This window comes from Phasianus colchicus, chromosome 11 (assembly GCF_987193195.1).
Source record: "Phasianus colchicus chromosome 11, bPhaCol1.hap1.1, whole genome shotgun sequence".
NCBI classification, from domain to species: Eukaryota; Metazoa; Chordata; class Aves; order Galliformes; family Phasianidae; genus Phasianus; species Phasianus colchicus.
The window spans coordinates 1,194,410-1,207,924 of record NC_143446.1 but is presented as its reverse complement, the minus strand read 5'-3'; the positions used below and the strand labels follow the sequence as shown (position 1 = coordinate 1,207,924).

The following is a 13,515-nucleotide window of genomic DNA, read 5'->3' as shown; positions in this document are numbered from 1 at the left end:
GCAGATTCACATTTTTTCCACTGAACCTGTTTTTCCCATGCAGCAGAGGAAGGGACAGACCAACACAAATGATGTCTATATTCTTCCTTTTCTGTTATTAAATCCCTATGTAGGGACATATATAGGGAGATGCCTCACAATCAGCAGTACAGTCTGTTTCCCCTCTTTACATTTTTATTATTATTGCAATCTGTGAAAAATACGTGGCCTTTATTGTGGATGTTACTGTGGCTTATGAAAAAAAAAAGACAGCTTAGATGGAGGATATAATCCTCTAGCTTGTTGACAGCAGGTAGGAGGGTGCCGTCAGCACCTGTTCGGGAACACCACAGAGGCTGATCTGCTTCTTTTCCATTTTCCTCAGCCCACCTGTGCTTGATAAACCCATGCCCTTGCCAGCTGGGGTACTTTTCCAGAGGACACAGAAGTCCTGAGTTCTGCTTCCCCTTCTGTACCTGTTGCAGAACTCAATACATTGAAGCTGTTGGCTGGTGGAATAGAAGCACTGCTTCCAGTGTGAGGCTCCTTTTGCAGTGATAAATACAGTGATCTGCTCAGACTTTGCTGACATGCAGCTACCTGTAGTGCAGGATGCCAGAGCAGTAGACAGCAAGTTTGCGTGGGAAAGCATGTGGAAGATAGACAGTCAGAATGAAGTTAGGGTTTGGCTTATGGTCTGGCAAGGAATATTTCTTGCTGAATTTAACCAGGAAACTGTGCTTTAGAAATTGTACCTTATTCTAATTTAAAATATCTACCAATCTGCCATGTCAGGTGAACATAGATTTCAATTTTGTGTGGAAGAGCATCGCAAGCAATGCACTCATTTTCTTCTCTACTGTGCCAGAATAATGAATCAGTACTTACTCTGAAAAATAGTACAGTTTCTTCTTTTGGGCACATTTATGATCTGATGAACTGGTAATCTCTGTGAACGGTATTTGCAAGACAAAAAAATCTCCTACTACAAATCCTCGAAGATAAAGGTCAAGTTAATCACTTCAAAACAATTAATGAACAGTGAAATTAAGTTGTTAAAAATGGGAGATGTGCATAAAAAATTATTCAACCCAGGATTATTGGCTGAGCTGGAAGAGAGCACAGTGAAAGAAACTCAGCATTGATTTCTGTCTCCCTGTATTCTGTAATGGTACTGTCACGTGGAGACCACCTCACACAGGCTAGCTTTTATGTACTGGCTTGTGGAGTGATGGAAAGCATGAATAATGGGGGCACAGAAGGATGTTAGATAAAGTTTTATATTCTCCATACACATAGAAGAGCAGTCGCTTCCTAAAGTTGCATTTGCAGAACTCATTTTTTTGGTGCTTTTTGCTTTTCTCAGAGATCCATGGCAGTGCCACCAACGCCCCTCCATACCGCACGGGTCCTGCAAGAGGATAAGGACCACTGGGATGAAGTTAAAGTGAGTCAGATATTTCTTGAGGCCATTCACATAGGAGACTAGATGGGTTCTTCTTGCTGTGGATGCTTATTTCCTTGGAGGTCATGGTAATTTTGATACAACCATGCTAGGCAACGGAACCTTAAAAACAGTCCTAGTTAGCACAACAGTGTTGATAACTGTTTAAAAAAGAAGAATGCTATCTGAGCTTTGCCTGACAGCCTTACAGCTGTGCAAAATATCAACAAAGAAAATGCTTATGATCAAAGGTTTTAATGATGCTACCCGCTGAGCCACTGTATGTAGCACAGAGGAGAAGGGACAGTTTGGAGTTCATTATGGTGAAGTGAAGGATATGATGAAAATGGAGGGGGACAGGGTGGGAGGCGGGGTTGGGCTGCGTTCTATTTTTCTACTCTGTTCTTGTGTTGTAAAACAACATTAAATAACCTTAGCCTTGTCTTGTTGTGGCAGTTTTAGTACGGAGGAGGAAAAAAAGAAAAAATGTATCTGTCTTTCCCTTAATCTAACCAGGTGCCTCACCTACTATTTGTACTGATGGCAGTTGAATGCCTCCTGCAGAGTGCAACAATAGGGCAGACTAAAAGTTGTTTGCAAGCCTTAACTCTTTTCTGCTGGCCTTTATCAGGTTGGCATATTTTTACAATTAATTCTGAACTTTCTGCACTTATAATACTTGGCATTTTGCTAATTGCATTGTTCCTTTAAGGAATTCTACTGGTTGCTGGTTTTATTTAAATTACCAGTGTGTAGTCTCATCTCTTCAGCTACATTATGACAAAATTTCGTAGGATCTAGGCAACATGCATAGGGATCCAGTAGATATTTTCTCTTAGGCTTCTTCACTTACATGAGAACTTCTGTTTGTGCTTCGTATAGGTCCCAGAGGTCACTAGCGTTCCTATAATATTTAATCTTTTTTCCTTTTCTGAACTAAATGCATAGACATTCACTGACTTAGGCTGTAAACAAAAATCTGTTTTATTAAAAAGTTTAAGATTTGCCAGCACTGAAATGCTATTTCAAGCTAAGGCACGTGAATTTGAAGTGCATACTTTTAAGTAACTTTGTGTGGACTCTGTATTCTGCTGTGGACTCTCTATTCTGGTTCCTGCTAACCTACTTTAGTAATGGAGCAAGGAGAGCAGCGCACTGACTCTGTTATAAGAAGCCTGGATTTAGCAGCTGCTGAAAGCCTGGAGCCAGGCAGTAAGTGATGCTGGGCATAGGGATGTGGTGGAAATCAGGCCAGCAGAGCGTGGTCCTTTGTACCCACATATGAAACACTGAATATTTCCTCCTGAATGAGTCCATGAGTAGAATGAAACCTTCAGTCATGGCCCAGTGCAGCAGAAAGGCTTTGGTTATTCCTGGCTGTAGCACAACAGAGAGTTCTTTCTGTACGTTCATTACCTAGCAATAGCAGATGGAGGCTGTGCTCTCTCTGTCTCAGGGTGCTCAAGAGATTTCATTTTTTTGTTTCCAGGAGGAGATGACCAGTGCTTTGGCTACCATGAGAGTGGACTACGATCAGGTGAAAATTAAAGACTTGAAAACATCCAACAACCGCCTCCTGAACAAACGCCGCAAGAAGCAGAAGCAGCCCGGCACCTCTTCTGCAGCCCCAGGGTGCAATAACCAATGAGGAAGAAGCCAAAGACCTGTGGGTGGAGGGTAAATGTGTTAAAAGGAAAATCTAAAATGAACGAGTACAATCAGCTCAGTTGACTGAGTACAGTCACAGAGACTGCAAAGAATCTGTCCTGCAAAGAGGAAGCAGGAGGAAGATAACATTTTTTAATCTTGAATCAGGGTTTTGCTTATAAAGGCTACTTCATATGATGTGATTCTGTTTGCATATTGCTAGGGAAAATGTAACAATACCAGAAATATTATGGGACTTTGTTTTGGCTTTAATTGTGTTGGGTGAGTGGAGAGAACAGGAGACAGTCTCAGCATGTTAGTGTGCCGAGGCTTTAATAGCCATCTATAAGAGTAACTTTTGCTGCCATTTTAAAACTTGGGAATAGAAAAAATGCCAAGTGTTCTGCCAAGTGTTGTAGGGGTTCAACTGTGAGTACTGAAAAAGAAGAAAAATGCCAATGCTTTTTGTATGAGTAGCACAGGTGCAGTTCTACTTTGGATGTATGTGGACAGCATTTCATGCTAGAATAGATAAGAATAGTCAGTGTTTCCAAACGTATCTCCTATAGTTCCAGAATATCATCTGAGCAGTGAACAGTTATTCCTGTTTTAGGAAAAAAAAAGCATCCATATATTTCCATTTTCACAGAGTCTTCATGTAGTCTTACGTAATTATTTGGGTTTGTTGTAGTTTCTCCTCTAATTACGCGCTCGTTTTATAAATGTAACTATTATGCTGCATCTATACCACTGTCAGATCCCTCTCTTGTGATGTTTTTAATTTAAACAGTACTTCATGCCAAGAGTTTTAATTAGGATTTAATTAGTCACAAGTGTGCTGCCGAGCATGTTACGGTTCCTCATGGATCCGCAGTGTCCGCGGGGTGCAGCTGGACACACAGCTGTGTATGGGAGATGGGTCTGGAAGAGAGACCAATGGAATTCAGAAGGAAGTGGCACCTTCTGCAAGTGACCTCCAGCGTCTGCCAGCATCCCTTCTGCAGGTCCCCTGCCTGACGTGCACTATCCTTCCAGTTCTGACGTGCTGGGATTACTTTGTTATTGGGAGCAAAGAAGGAGAGTTTGCTGCTTTATTTCTGATGTTTTGACAGTGTTTCTGGATCCAAAGATTTCCATCACCTGTGGGAAGCCACCTTTAAGGATATGCACCCATTTTTTTTTTTTACTATTCTAATTCTTGTTTTATCGTATCCTAGCCTTGGTTTGCTAATTTGTTTTACTTCGTGATCAAAATATTTTCTCTTGCTATATGATGTAGGGTTTTTTTAGTTGAGGTAAAGCAAATGTTTGTAAAATATTATCAGAGTCTAGAATGAAAATTATACGCTTCCAGTCGTGCGGGCGAAAGCTGCTTTGTGGTTGGCACACACGGTGCTGTTGTGTTAACAGCCTGAGAAGGAGGCTGAAAGACAAGGAAAGCAGGGCTGGGGGGGTGAGGTTCAGATCTGACCGCAGCACGGCTTTGTTGCGCCCGGCAGAGACCTGCAGGCTTCCGACCCTCCTGGAGAGCCCCGTTCCCATCTTACAGCATTGGACGAGGCCTCCGTCCTTCTGTGTTGAGCTAGGGTTTTATAAACGGATTTTAATAAACCACGTTTCAACACTCTCTTGTCATCCCTGCTTTTGTTCACGTCGCGGTTTGTGTCGCCTTGCGAGCTCTGCGTCGAACCAGCCCGCCTTCACGCAGCTGCGGCCTCCGGCTCCGCAGCGCCCCCTGCTGCCCCCCCTGCTGCCCCCCGGCCCTCCCTGCCCGGCGCCGCGGGCTTCCCTCCCAGCTCCGCTCTCACGCCCGCCCGTGGGCACGGCCGATGTTTCTGGCCGGCTGTCCCATCGGTTCCATTCCTAAAGCTTTCCGGCTGCGTTCACGCACGTTATAAAGGGGCCCTGGTGGCTCGGGGCGGTGGCTGGCTCTCTACCCGTGGCCATACGGCACGCTTGTCTTTAGAGCCTCCGGCGTGGGGTCTCAATTCGTGGCCCGGTTTTAGAAGGGACGGGCTGTTATCAAACCCATCGTGCATTTGTGCATTCATCAGCCGTGTAAAGGAGGTAAAGAGCTGGGCAGGGGGAGCAGAAATGAATGGTCAATGGAGAAGGCCTCTAGGAAAGCAGATTAAAAGGTCTATTTGTTTCCTTTACGGCAGGAGCTGGAGAAGGGCCGTGCCCGGTTCCCCGCCCCCATTCCTTTCCATAGCCCAGGGCTGCCGCCGCGTCCCGCGTTCCCCGCGCCGCGCTCCTTCCCGCGCGTTCCTTCCCGCACCGGCGGCTGCGCGCGGAGCGCGGATGAAATCATTCCGCTTCCGCTCGGTGCGCTGCACGCTCTGTGGCCGCGCGTGCCATATGACGGGCCTTGTTTGACACGGTGCGGTTATTAACTAACATTAGCGGTAAGCTCTTGGCCTGCTTTTATGTTATCTCCTTGCTCGAGCCCAGGACGCAGTCCTGGGATTGCTTTTCTCTCTTAACACTTCAGTGCCTGCAGTCTGGAGCCCAATTATGTAACCGCTTCTGACGTGAGGAATAACGAGGGTGCCGCAGACTCGATTCGATCTAATTTCCCGTCCTCTTTTTAATTCAGGCTTTGGTCTGCGTTTAGACAAAGGCGCTTTTGAGAACGAGGGAGATTTGGTGAGGAGGATGGGACGAAAGTCTTAAACACTTGAATGCAGCCGTAAGCAGGCGGTGAAGCTTTAGAGCTGTGTGAGATGTAGGGGAGGGTGCCGACCCGTGCCGGCTGCTCTGAGGTATTCGCATGCCCAGCCTTGGATGAAGCCAGCCTTGGGAAGTTGACTGCGCCGAGCAGAGAGCAGAGCCCGCATCGCAGCTCCTTCACCCTCAGCTCACAAGGAGGTGAGCCTGGGAGGCAGGGCGTGTGTCCTCTAAACCTCAAAGGAAATAATTCTCTTAAAAGTTCTTGCAGGCCTACCAGTGAGTTTACCTCAGGTGCATACTTGAGCACTTCTCATATCTAGAAAATTGAGGCTGGAGCGATCGTAGGTAATAATGTTTGCTGAAGAAACATTTCCCTGAAATCTTTGCAGTGGGTACAAAAAATGTTTTTGAGTATTACATACAGCTTTAAAATAGGAATTATTTTGGTTTGTCTGGTTAGGTGAATTTAATGAGGTAAAGGGAGTAGAAAGGGGAGTTTTGAGTAAGGTGGGAAATGTCTGCTATAGCATTATATTGCAACTGATGTTTTTGCTGCAGGTGCTACCTCTGTACTGACACAGCAGGGTAGATGCAACTTCTTCATTAGAGCCTGCTTTTCCACTGGAGGAGGAGGATGTTTCTGCACTCTGGGGAAATGTGGAAGCTCAGCAAGGATAACCCGTGACTGCAGATGAATACCAGTATTGATAAATCTGTAAGCAAGCCCTGGCATTAACGTTATTTCAAAATTCCCTGCCTGGTGAGTCTGCCAGATGCCGAGATCTCATAGGTCTGCTCTCACTGCATAAAGGCACAGAGGCGTTGCTGTCAGTGGGCTCCTCCATATTGCTGGAGACTGCGGAGAAGCAATTGCTGAAGTGTGCTGCAGCATTTTTAGCTTCGTAGTGTCAAAAGAAAAAAAAATACGCCTTCCAAATAGCTGGAAGTGACGTGAAGGGCCAGACTATCTTTTGTCTGAAGAGGGGTTATTCCTGACAGTACCCAGTGGGTATATCGAATGCTTCAGTTCAACTTCTATGTCTGATAATAACAGTATTTAAGCTCTGTGAGTCTGCAGGCCCCAAATTAGTAGTGAAGTCTTTGCTGCTTTGACAGCATGCTGTTTTCTTCCGCATCCACTGGTATGTATTTATTTGGTCCATGGTTGCAAGCCCGTTAGCGTTCTTGATCCCAGGACTGCACTGAAACTGAATAATTCAAAAAAAGGTTTTCCTAATTTTCGTAATTTTCTTCGATTTTTCAGCCTCAAAGCTTCTGAATTTTACTGCATTTGAGATAATTACTGGTATTGCTAGAGCTACAACTGCTTCTTATTTCACCTGTTTATGGGAGCATGCTTCTTTTGGGGGATGTGTCTTTTAGCATTCTTCATCTTAGGAATTCTGTTGTGGTTTTGCAATGAAATGACATGGATGTTTTGCCTAATATTGTTCTCTTGAAACTTCCAGGCTAATCTGTCTGGGAAACATGGAAGATATCCTCAAGAGATACTTCTTATTGCTTAGCTACTGAAACACCTGCTAAAGCTGAGCTCTTTAAGAAAACTGAAAATTATTTAAATGCAAAAAAGAGTGGGTTGATCTGGAAAAGAAACTTCTCAAAAGACTAAAATTAGAATAGAATGTGTTAGAAGAGTGGTGGGGGAGGAAGACTAAGGTTTTTAAAATAAAAGCGCTGCTGCTTGAGTAATGATCAAGGAAATTCTGATTGGGATACTAGCAGTTGCTCCAACCCAGAGTAATTACTGACTTCAGCAATAATGATGTTTCCCTAAAGATAGATATACAATAAAGATTCAGAGTTTTTTGTTTGTTTGTTTTCTGAGATAGTCCAAAGCAAGACTCAGCTTGATGTTTATAAATCAGACTTTGAGGCAAATCCTGTTACTGAACCAAATAAATAGCTCTTTTTTTAGAGAGACTGATAACTGAAGAAATATGCTTCAGATTTGAAATATGCTTTGCAGATAAGTTCAGCTCTCCCAAAGTTGCATGAATGAGCATCCTTTCTTCTTGCAGAAATCTTGTCAAAGTGAGGTAAGCTTTCTTCTTTTTGCTTTTAGAGACTTTATCTTCCTATCTTTTGGTTCATCACCGTATGTTTGACTTTGGTCATGAGTAAAAAATCTAAATAGTTGGCTCAAGACTAACGTGTTCCATGATGCAGTGCTTTTTATCTTTTTTTTTTTTTTTTGTCTTAGTTACAGTTCTACCACCTCTTTTCTTCTAAACTTTTTGTAGTACTGTTATGTATTAGAGGATTTTCAAGGAATCACACTTCCTGGCAGGAGATAAGGATCTCCATTGTGTGTAAAATGGCAAGGAGCAAAGTCCCAAGCAATAAATAATAGGAGGAAAAATGTTCCTCTCTGTGGGGATAAAAGAAGACCTCAACAAAGAAATGAACTCAACTAGAAGTGAGTACTTTTTCTTCCAATTTGAGAAGGGGCTGTGTCTACACTCTCTAATATTTTTGGGTGTGTTGAGAGGTAACCCAAAATGATGCTGGTCTTCTTTCAGAGTGATAGAGGTTCCCTCCTTGATGGTGTGGTATGCAGGTCTGCCATGCTCCCCTTGCTGAGAGTTCTTCAGAGGTTGCTGCGTTTCCCCCATCACAGTGCTGTGATGAATGTGGGGCTGTAGGTAGTGCCATCAGCCCTTTCAGCTGCTGCCCAGGGTGCTTTAACCTCAGCTTTATTCAGAATAAACATTTCAATTTCATAGGAAATTCTGTTCCCGTTTCCCACGGGATTTAAACCTTTTTCAATCAGCTCTGCTAAGTACCATTCCAGTGTCCTGGGTCACAGCACTGCTGTTCTTAAATCTCTTGGAGTTGGTCATTTATTAGCTTGCTGAGAAGTAGCCACTTAAATACTTTCGTTTCTTCCTCTTGACTTTTGCATCTTTGTGTGGAATACTTCACCACAAAGAGTAAAATGGGATGGACTAGTTCTCTTCCTTTTAAATCCCTTAATTCTATTACTCTTAATTTTGTTGGATATATTTTACACTGCTATGAAGCAATGGGTTCTTCCTTTAGAAAGACGGGACTGCAGTATTTCAGGTTCTTCTCTAAACATTAAAAAAAGTAGTCCTATAGAGCATTTTGCTGTAAGATATTTAAAATCCGAGGAGTAGGAAGGAATTGAATTTCCTGATTTAAAGTGACTCAGCCAGTGCTGCCTCCTTGTTTCAAAATAACTTCTCTGCATCTAGCTCTAACCTTGGCTGGCACTAGGTAGAGCTATCAAATATTTTCTCGATTAACTTGTCATTCTCACAAGCAGCCAGTTTCTGAGCTTTTCCTCGGGGATCCTGGAGCAATTACCTGGTTAGCAATCATTAACTCCAAAACTGCACCACTCGGTGTCGTAAGGCATCCTGCACAATCACAATCACTTGGGGCTTCCTTCATCTCGAAGTATGGCAATTCTGTGCCTGACTGACAGGAACTCAGTAATAATAAGATAATAGTTTGTTGATATTGCTTGATACAGCATATCTAGTCACACACACAACAGACCAAACCTTCTTCCCATAACTTCAGTCTAATATAGAGAGTTGTTTCCTTTCTCTACCACTCCTAGGTGTTGGTGGTTGTCTGTACTATGCAAGTTAATGCAGAAACATTTTGTAAAGCCTGGAACTCTTCTCTGTAGGATTGCTGAAAAGGTGTACTTCCCTTGGGGTAAATCTTGTTCTCAGCATCGGAAAATTATTTCCATGAAAAATAAGAAATAAAGGTGATATTTTGGAGGTAGGTATTATTGAATAAGTTGAAGTAATAATGTGGAAGCTTCTAATTAGTCCTGCCCAGGCAACCAAAGACTTTGAGCTTTCTTGATTAGAATCAGCAAGTGCGTAAGTGAAAGAAGAAATTTGTATTCATTTCTATTAGTCTTAAATAGTGATATTTTTTTAAGACCTACTAGTCTTCTGTTTGTGTGTCGATGAGTTCCGTGACAAGGCTGATTTTGTATGCTTACATCTCTGAAGGGATATGCCAAATGCATGTGAACATATTTCAAGTATTGTGGTCCAAATGCTTTCAATTTAGAAGCAGAAATCAAATATATTTATTTACATATGTAGAGAGATACTGGGTTGCAGAGCTCCCAAAAATTCAGTCAGAAATTTCATTGTTGGGTTCACTTTTGGTTTCTTTCCCACCATAAGGAAGTAAGATTCTCACTGCTGATGAATGTGGCATAGTTGCATATCTCTGTCATTTCTTTCCCTTCTACCATTGAACACTGCAAAGAGAAGAATATCCTGTGGTATTCTACACAAGTAAGTGCAGCATGAGAGGACAGTTTTGCACAGTGTTGTTCTTCAGTTCTATAGGAAACTTCAGTTTTATGAGAAGCTGTTTGGCAAATCACATCCCGTTGTCCTCTCTGGGAGCAGCCCTAGTTCTACACAAGGACTGAAGGTTTATGAGTCCTGCCAGGCTTGGAATCAGACTTGCCATCTTACAAAGTCCTGAGCAGCCCAGGTGGCATTGGCCAATGTGTTCTGGCAGCATCAGAGACCAATGATGTCCCATCATTCTGTCCATCCTGGACAGTGTGGATAACATGGTCTCATCTAGAAGGACACAAGGATGTACACAGCAGCTTCTACAAGTGTTTGGGCATGTTTGGGGCAGTTGTGTGACAACTGGAAGGGATAAAATGTCATTTGTGACCAAAACTGTATATATTCCACTTCTGTGATGGAGACTGTTACAAACTGCTTCCATGCCATGGGAGCAGGAAGAGAAATTGTACAGGAACGGCCAAATGTTGAATTCAGTTTTCTGCTGGACTGTATGTTCAGCTCAGGAATTGAACGTCAGCCCTCCTTGATATAGAAATTAATGGATTCTCTTTGAAAGGAGATCAGAGAAGAATGTGTTCAACTTTGGGCTGAGGTGCAGAAATATAAATGTTAGACTAAATTTCATAATCTCAGCATATGTAACAACAAAGAGGGAAGAGCACATAAAGCTCATGTGCAGGCTTGGCATCATGCTTGAACTTGGAAATTGTTCACAATAACCTGAATGTTATTTAAAATGCTTTCTGTAGGCACTAAATACTATTTTATGAAGAAACGGTGCAATATTTCTGCCCTTGTGCTTCCATGGGAAGCAAGGAATGTGAATCTGGGAGCAGTAGGGATGAAGTAGGGGCTGTGCCAAACAGTTCATCTATATGTGTTTCTGCAGCAGTGTCAGACTGTTGGATAGCAAGGGAGAGTAAAAGCCAGGCTTCCAGAATGGCAGAAGTTAGACCTTGAATGCCTATAGTTCCTGCACTGGAGGGCAAAACTGAGGCTACAGTAATTTGTTTCTCATTTAGTCCTTCATCTTCTAGCTTTATTCTTGTCACCAGAGATAGGATCGTTCTGACAGCTGTAAAATTTATAAAGGGAGAGTAGGACGTTTCAGACACTTGCCTGCCTTTATGTGTGATAAATGAAGAGCCCTGCCTGTGCAGGGAGTGAGCTGCACGACTCCAAGTCTGAGTTCCAGCACAGTGTGAGGAGCGGGCCTGACCTTGCAGTGCTGGAGATGGCTCTTGTGTCCGGCATGACAAGTGCCTGGTGTTTCTCATGTTGTTTTTCTAAGCACTTTTAACAGAGAAGATGCAGTCACGTTAAGGACTCCTGTGCTGTCCTTTCTGATGTTGGGCCTGTACTTCCCTTCCCACTGTTTTCCTGGACTTTCTCATCTTTACACTGTTATTGGGAGCACACATTTTCAGCTTATCTTCTCACTATGTAGTGTAATTACTGGCAGACCCAGGCAGGGCTACTGACAAAGAGGAGATAATGTCCCTTTGAACGTCCCCAATTAGGATAATTCTGTTTTTTTTAGCTGTTCATTCATTAGCAGAGAAGTAAACAGTGCAGACAGAAGGCTGTGAAGCAGAGTGTTTATTCACTTGTTTTCTAGCCTTCTCTCCAGATTAATGAAATGAGTCACAGACAGTAATAGCATGCTTGGGAAAAGAAAAAACAACAAAACACAACTGGAGGTGGGATATGTGAGGCCACAGCTTGGTCAGACACCCACATCTCACCATACCTGCATTTAGGACTTGATTCTCTTTATTAAATGTGAATGATGGATCAGTTGTAAAGACAGCCAACACGCCCAGGGCAAATTGGCATCTAATAAGTGCAGGTTGGTTCAGGTGTATGTGAAAGGAAACAATTGCTGGCGAGAATGTAAGACCAAGCAATTGCGACTGTGCAAAATTACCAGTATGTTTTCCTACCTTCCCCGGCTCTTTGACAAAGAGAGCACAGGCTGCACCTTGCTCAGGTGAGTAACACCTGGCATTGCTCTCTGCGTGCTGCCCAGTGCAGTTTCTGAAATGCCAGTGACACGCATTGCCAGTCCCATGAAAAGGTGAAGGTGGAATAGTGAGAGTGCTCTGGTTTCAAAGGTGCTCGAGGGTTTGTTGACCTTTTAGAGTTTGGAACGGAAATACTTGGAAAGGTTACATGAATTTTGAGCAGAGAAGGAAACTGAGAACACAAGGAGATATCACAGATGTGATTTCAATGCTGGACCATCATTCCTCTCTAGATCGAGCACAGGTAAATTTTTGCTTAGCAGCGGGACTTTTTGGCAAGGCAGAACAAACTGACAGCAGGGCAAGAGAGGAATAATAATTAATTGTGGAAATTCTAGTAAGAACTAATTACAGCCAACACCACCAGGCAACTCTGATGTAGAAAGAAAAAAAGAGAAGCACCTCTGTGATGCTCAGTCTTTGTATTAGATCCTGAAACAACGATTATTTAGTTGTATTATCTAAAGGGAAATAATGTGTACAGTGCAGTCTTAAAGACCTCTTTGATTCTGGCTGTTTCTCCATGGGAGTACGTATCACAGAAAGCCATCACCTCCAACTCTTTCAGCTGTTTAATTTATAAATTCTCCAAAAATTGGTTTCTAGCCAAGATGTTTTGCTATTTATTGTTACTTTGTGTAATACTGTTCATTGGTGGTGTCTGTGTTGTGTTTCATTTTGAGTGTCAGTATTGCTAGGGTGGAGATTCAAGCCACACAAAGCACACAAAAAGAGAAAAAGCAACAACAACAACAAAAGGGATGAAGCTGGAGAAGCAAAGGGAGCTTGTCAAAGCCTGTAGAGAAGAAGTGAGGATAATTAATCAGATAAATGGAGATAGAGAGCAGGTGCACAGAGGGAATAGTCTGATGGGAACAAAAAGCAGTGGAATGAAAATGAACATCAGAAGAGGTAAGTGAGCTTTTCCTTTATTTCAGAAATGGTAAACTCTGGCAATGGAATTTTTCTTTGTCAGTCTGAGTTTTTTTAAAGCCTTATAAACATTAATCAAAGCAGTAACATTTTAAGTGTTTTCGAATAGCAAATTGTTTATTTAATAGAAATAGATCGGTTCAATGCTGGCCCTTTAAATAGTGGGATATGAAGCCCCCTCACAAGCTTTTGAATTCCAGCAAATGACTGAAGTATTGTACTTGAAAAAGTAGGTTCTATAATAAGGGGGAAAGAGGGAAAAATATTAAAGATGCTCAACTGGAAAAAATAAAGGGAAATGTAGGGCAAGGGCAAGACCAGTTTTCCCCTGACATGTTTGTAAAACAAACACAGCAGTATTTAGGTCAGCGCAGGAGGCAAAAAATATAGCTTGAAAACCAAAGTCAAACTGAGCAGTTAGTCTGTCTGCTTGGATATGAATCCTAAGGTCAATCCTCCCATTTCTCTGTGCAACAAA

General features: G+C 42.7%; 1 protein-coding gene and 1 long non-coding RNA gene across 15 annotated transcripts in view; both read left to right on the top strand.

Moving 5' to 3' along the window:
* MAPKAPK3 (MAPK activated protein kinase 3) overlaps nucleotides 1-4,687 on the top strand; it is a 53,413-nt gene extending 48,726 nt beyond the window's left edge. For all 5 annotated transcript variants that reach the window (XM_090147890.1, XM_031598556.2, XM_031598557.2 and 2 more), the window contains 2 exons: nucleotides 1,346-1,426; nucleotides 2,913-4,687. In XM_090147890.1, the coding sequence (XP_090004016.1) occupies nucleotides 1,346-1,426; nucleotides 2,913-3,071 (240 nt within the window). In that variant the 3' untranslated portion in view covers nucleotides 3,072-4,687. The remainder of the gene's footprint in view (nucleotides 1-1,345; nucleotides 1,427-2,912) is intronic.
* A 145-nt stretch (nucleotides 4,688-4,832) lies between these two features.
* Nucleotides 4,833-13,515, top strand: part of LOC116232300 (uncharacterized) — a 31,315-nt gene continuing 22,632 nt past the window's right edge. For 5 of the 10 annotated variants that reach the window (XR_016470016.1, XR_004167660.2, XR_016470017.1 and 2 more), the window contains exons 1-3: nucleotides 5,144-5,475; nucleotides 5,667-5,938; nucleotides 6,299-13,016. This is a non-coding gene — a long non-coding RNA (uncharacterized LOC116232300). The other 5 variants (XR_016470018.1, XR_016470015.1, XR_016470012.1 and 2 more) reach the window with 5 other exon arrangements.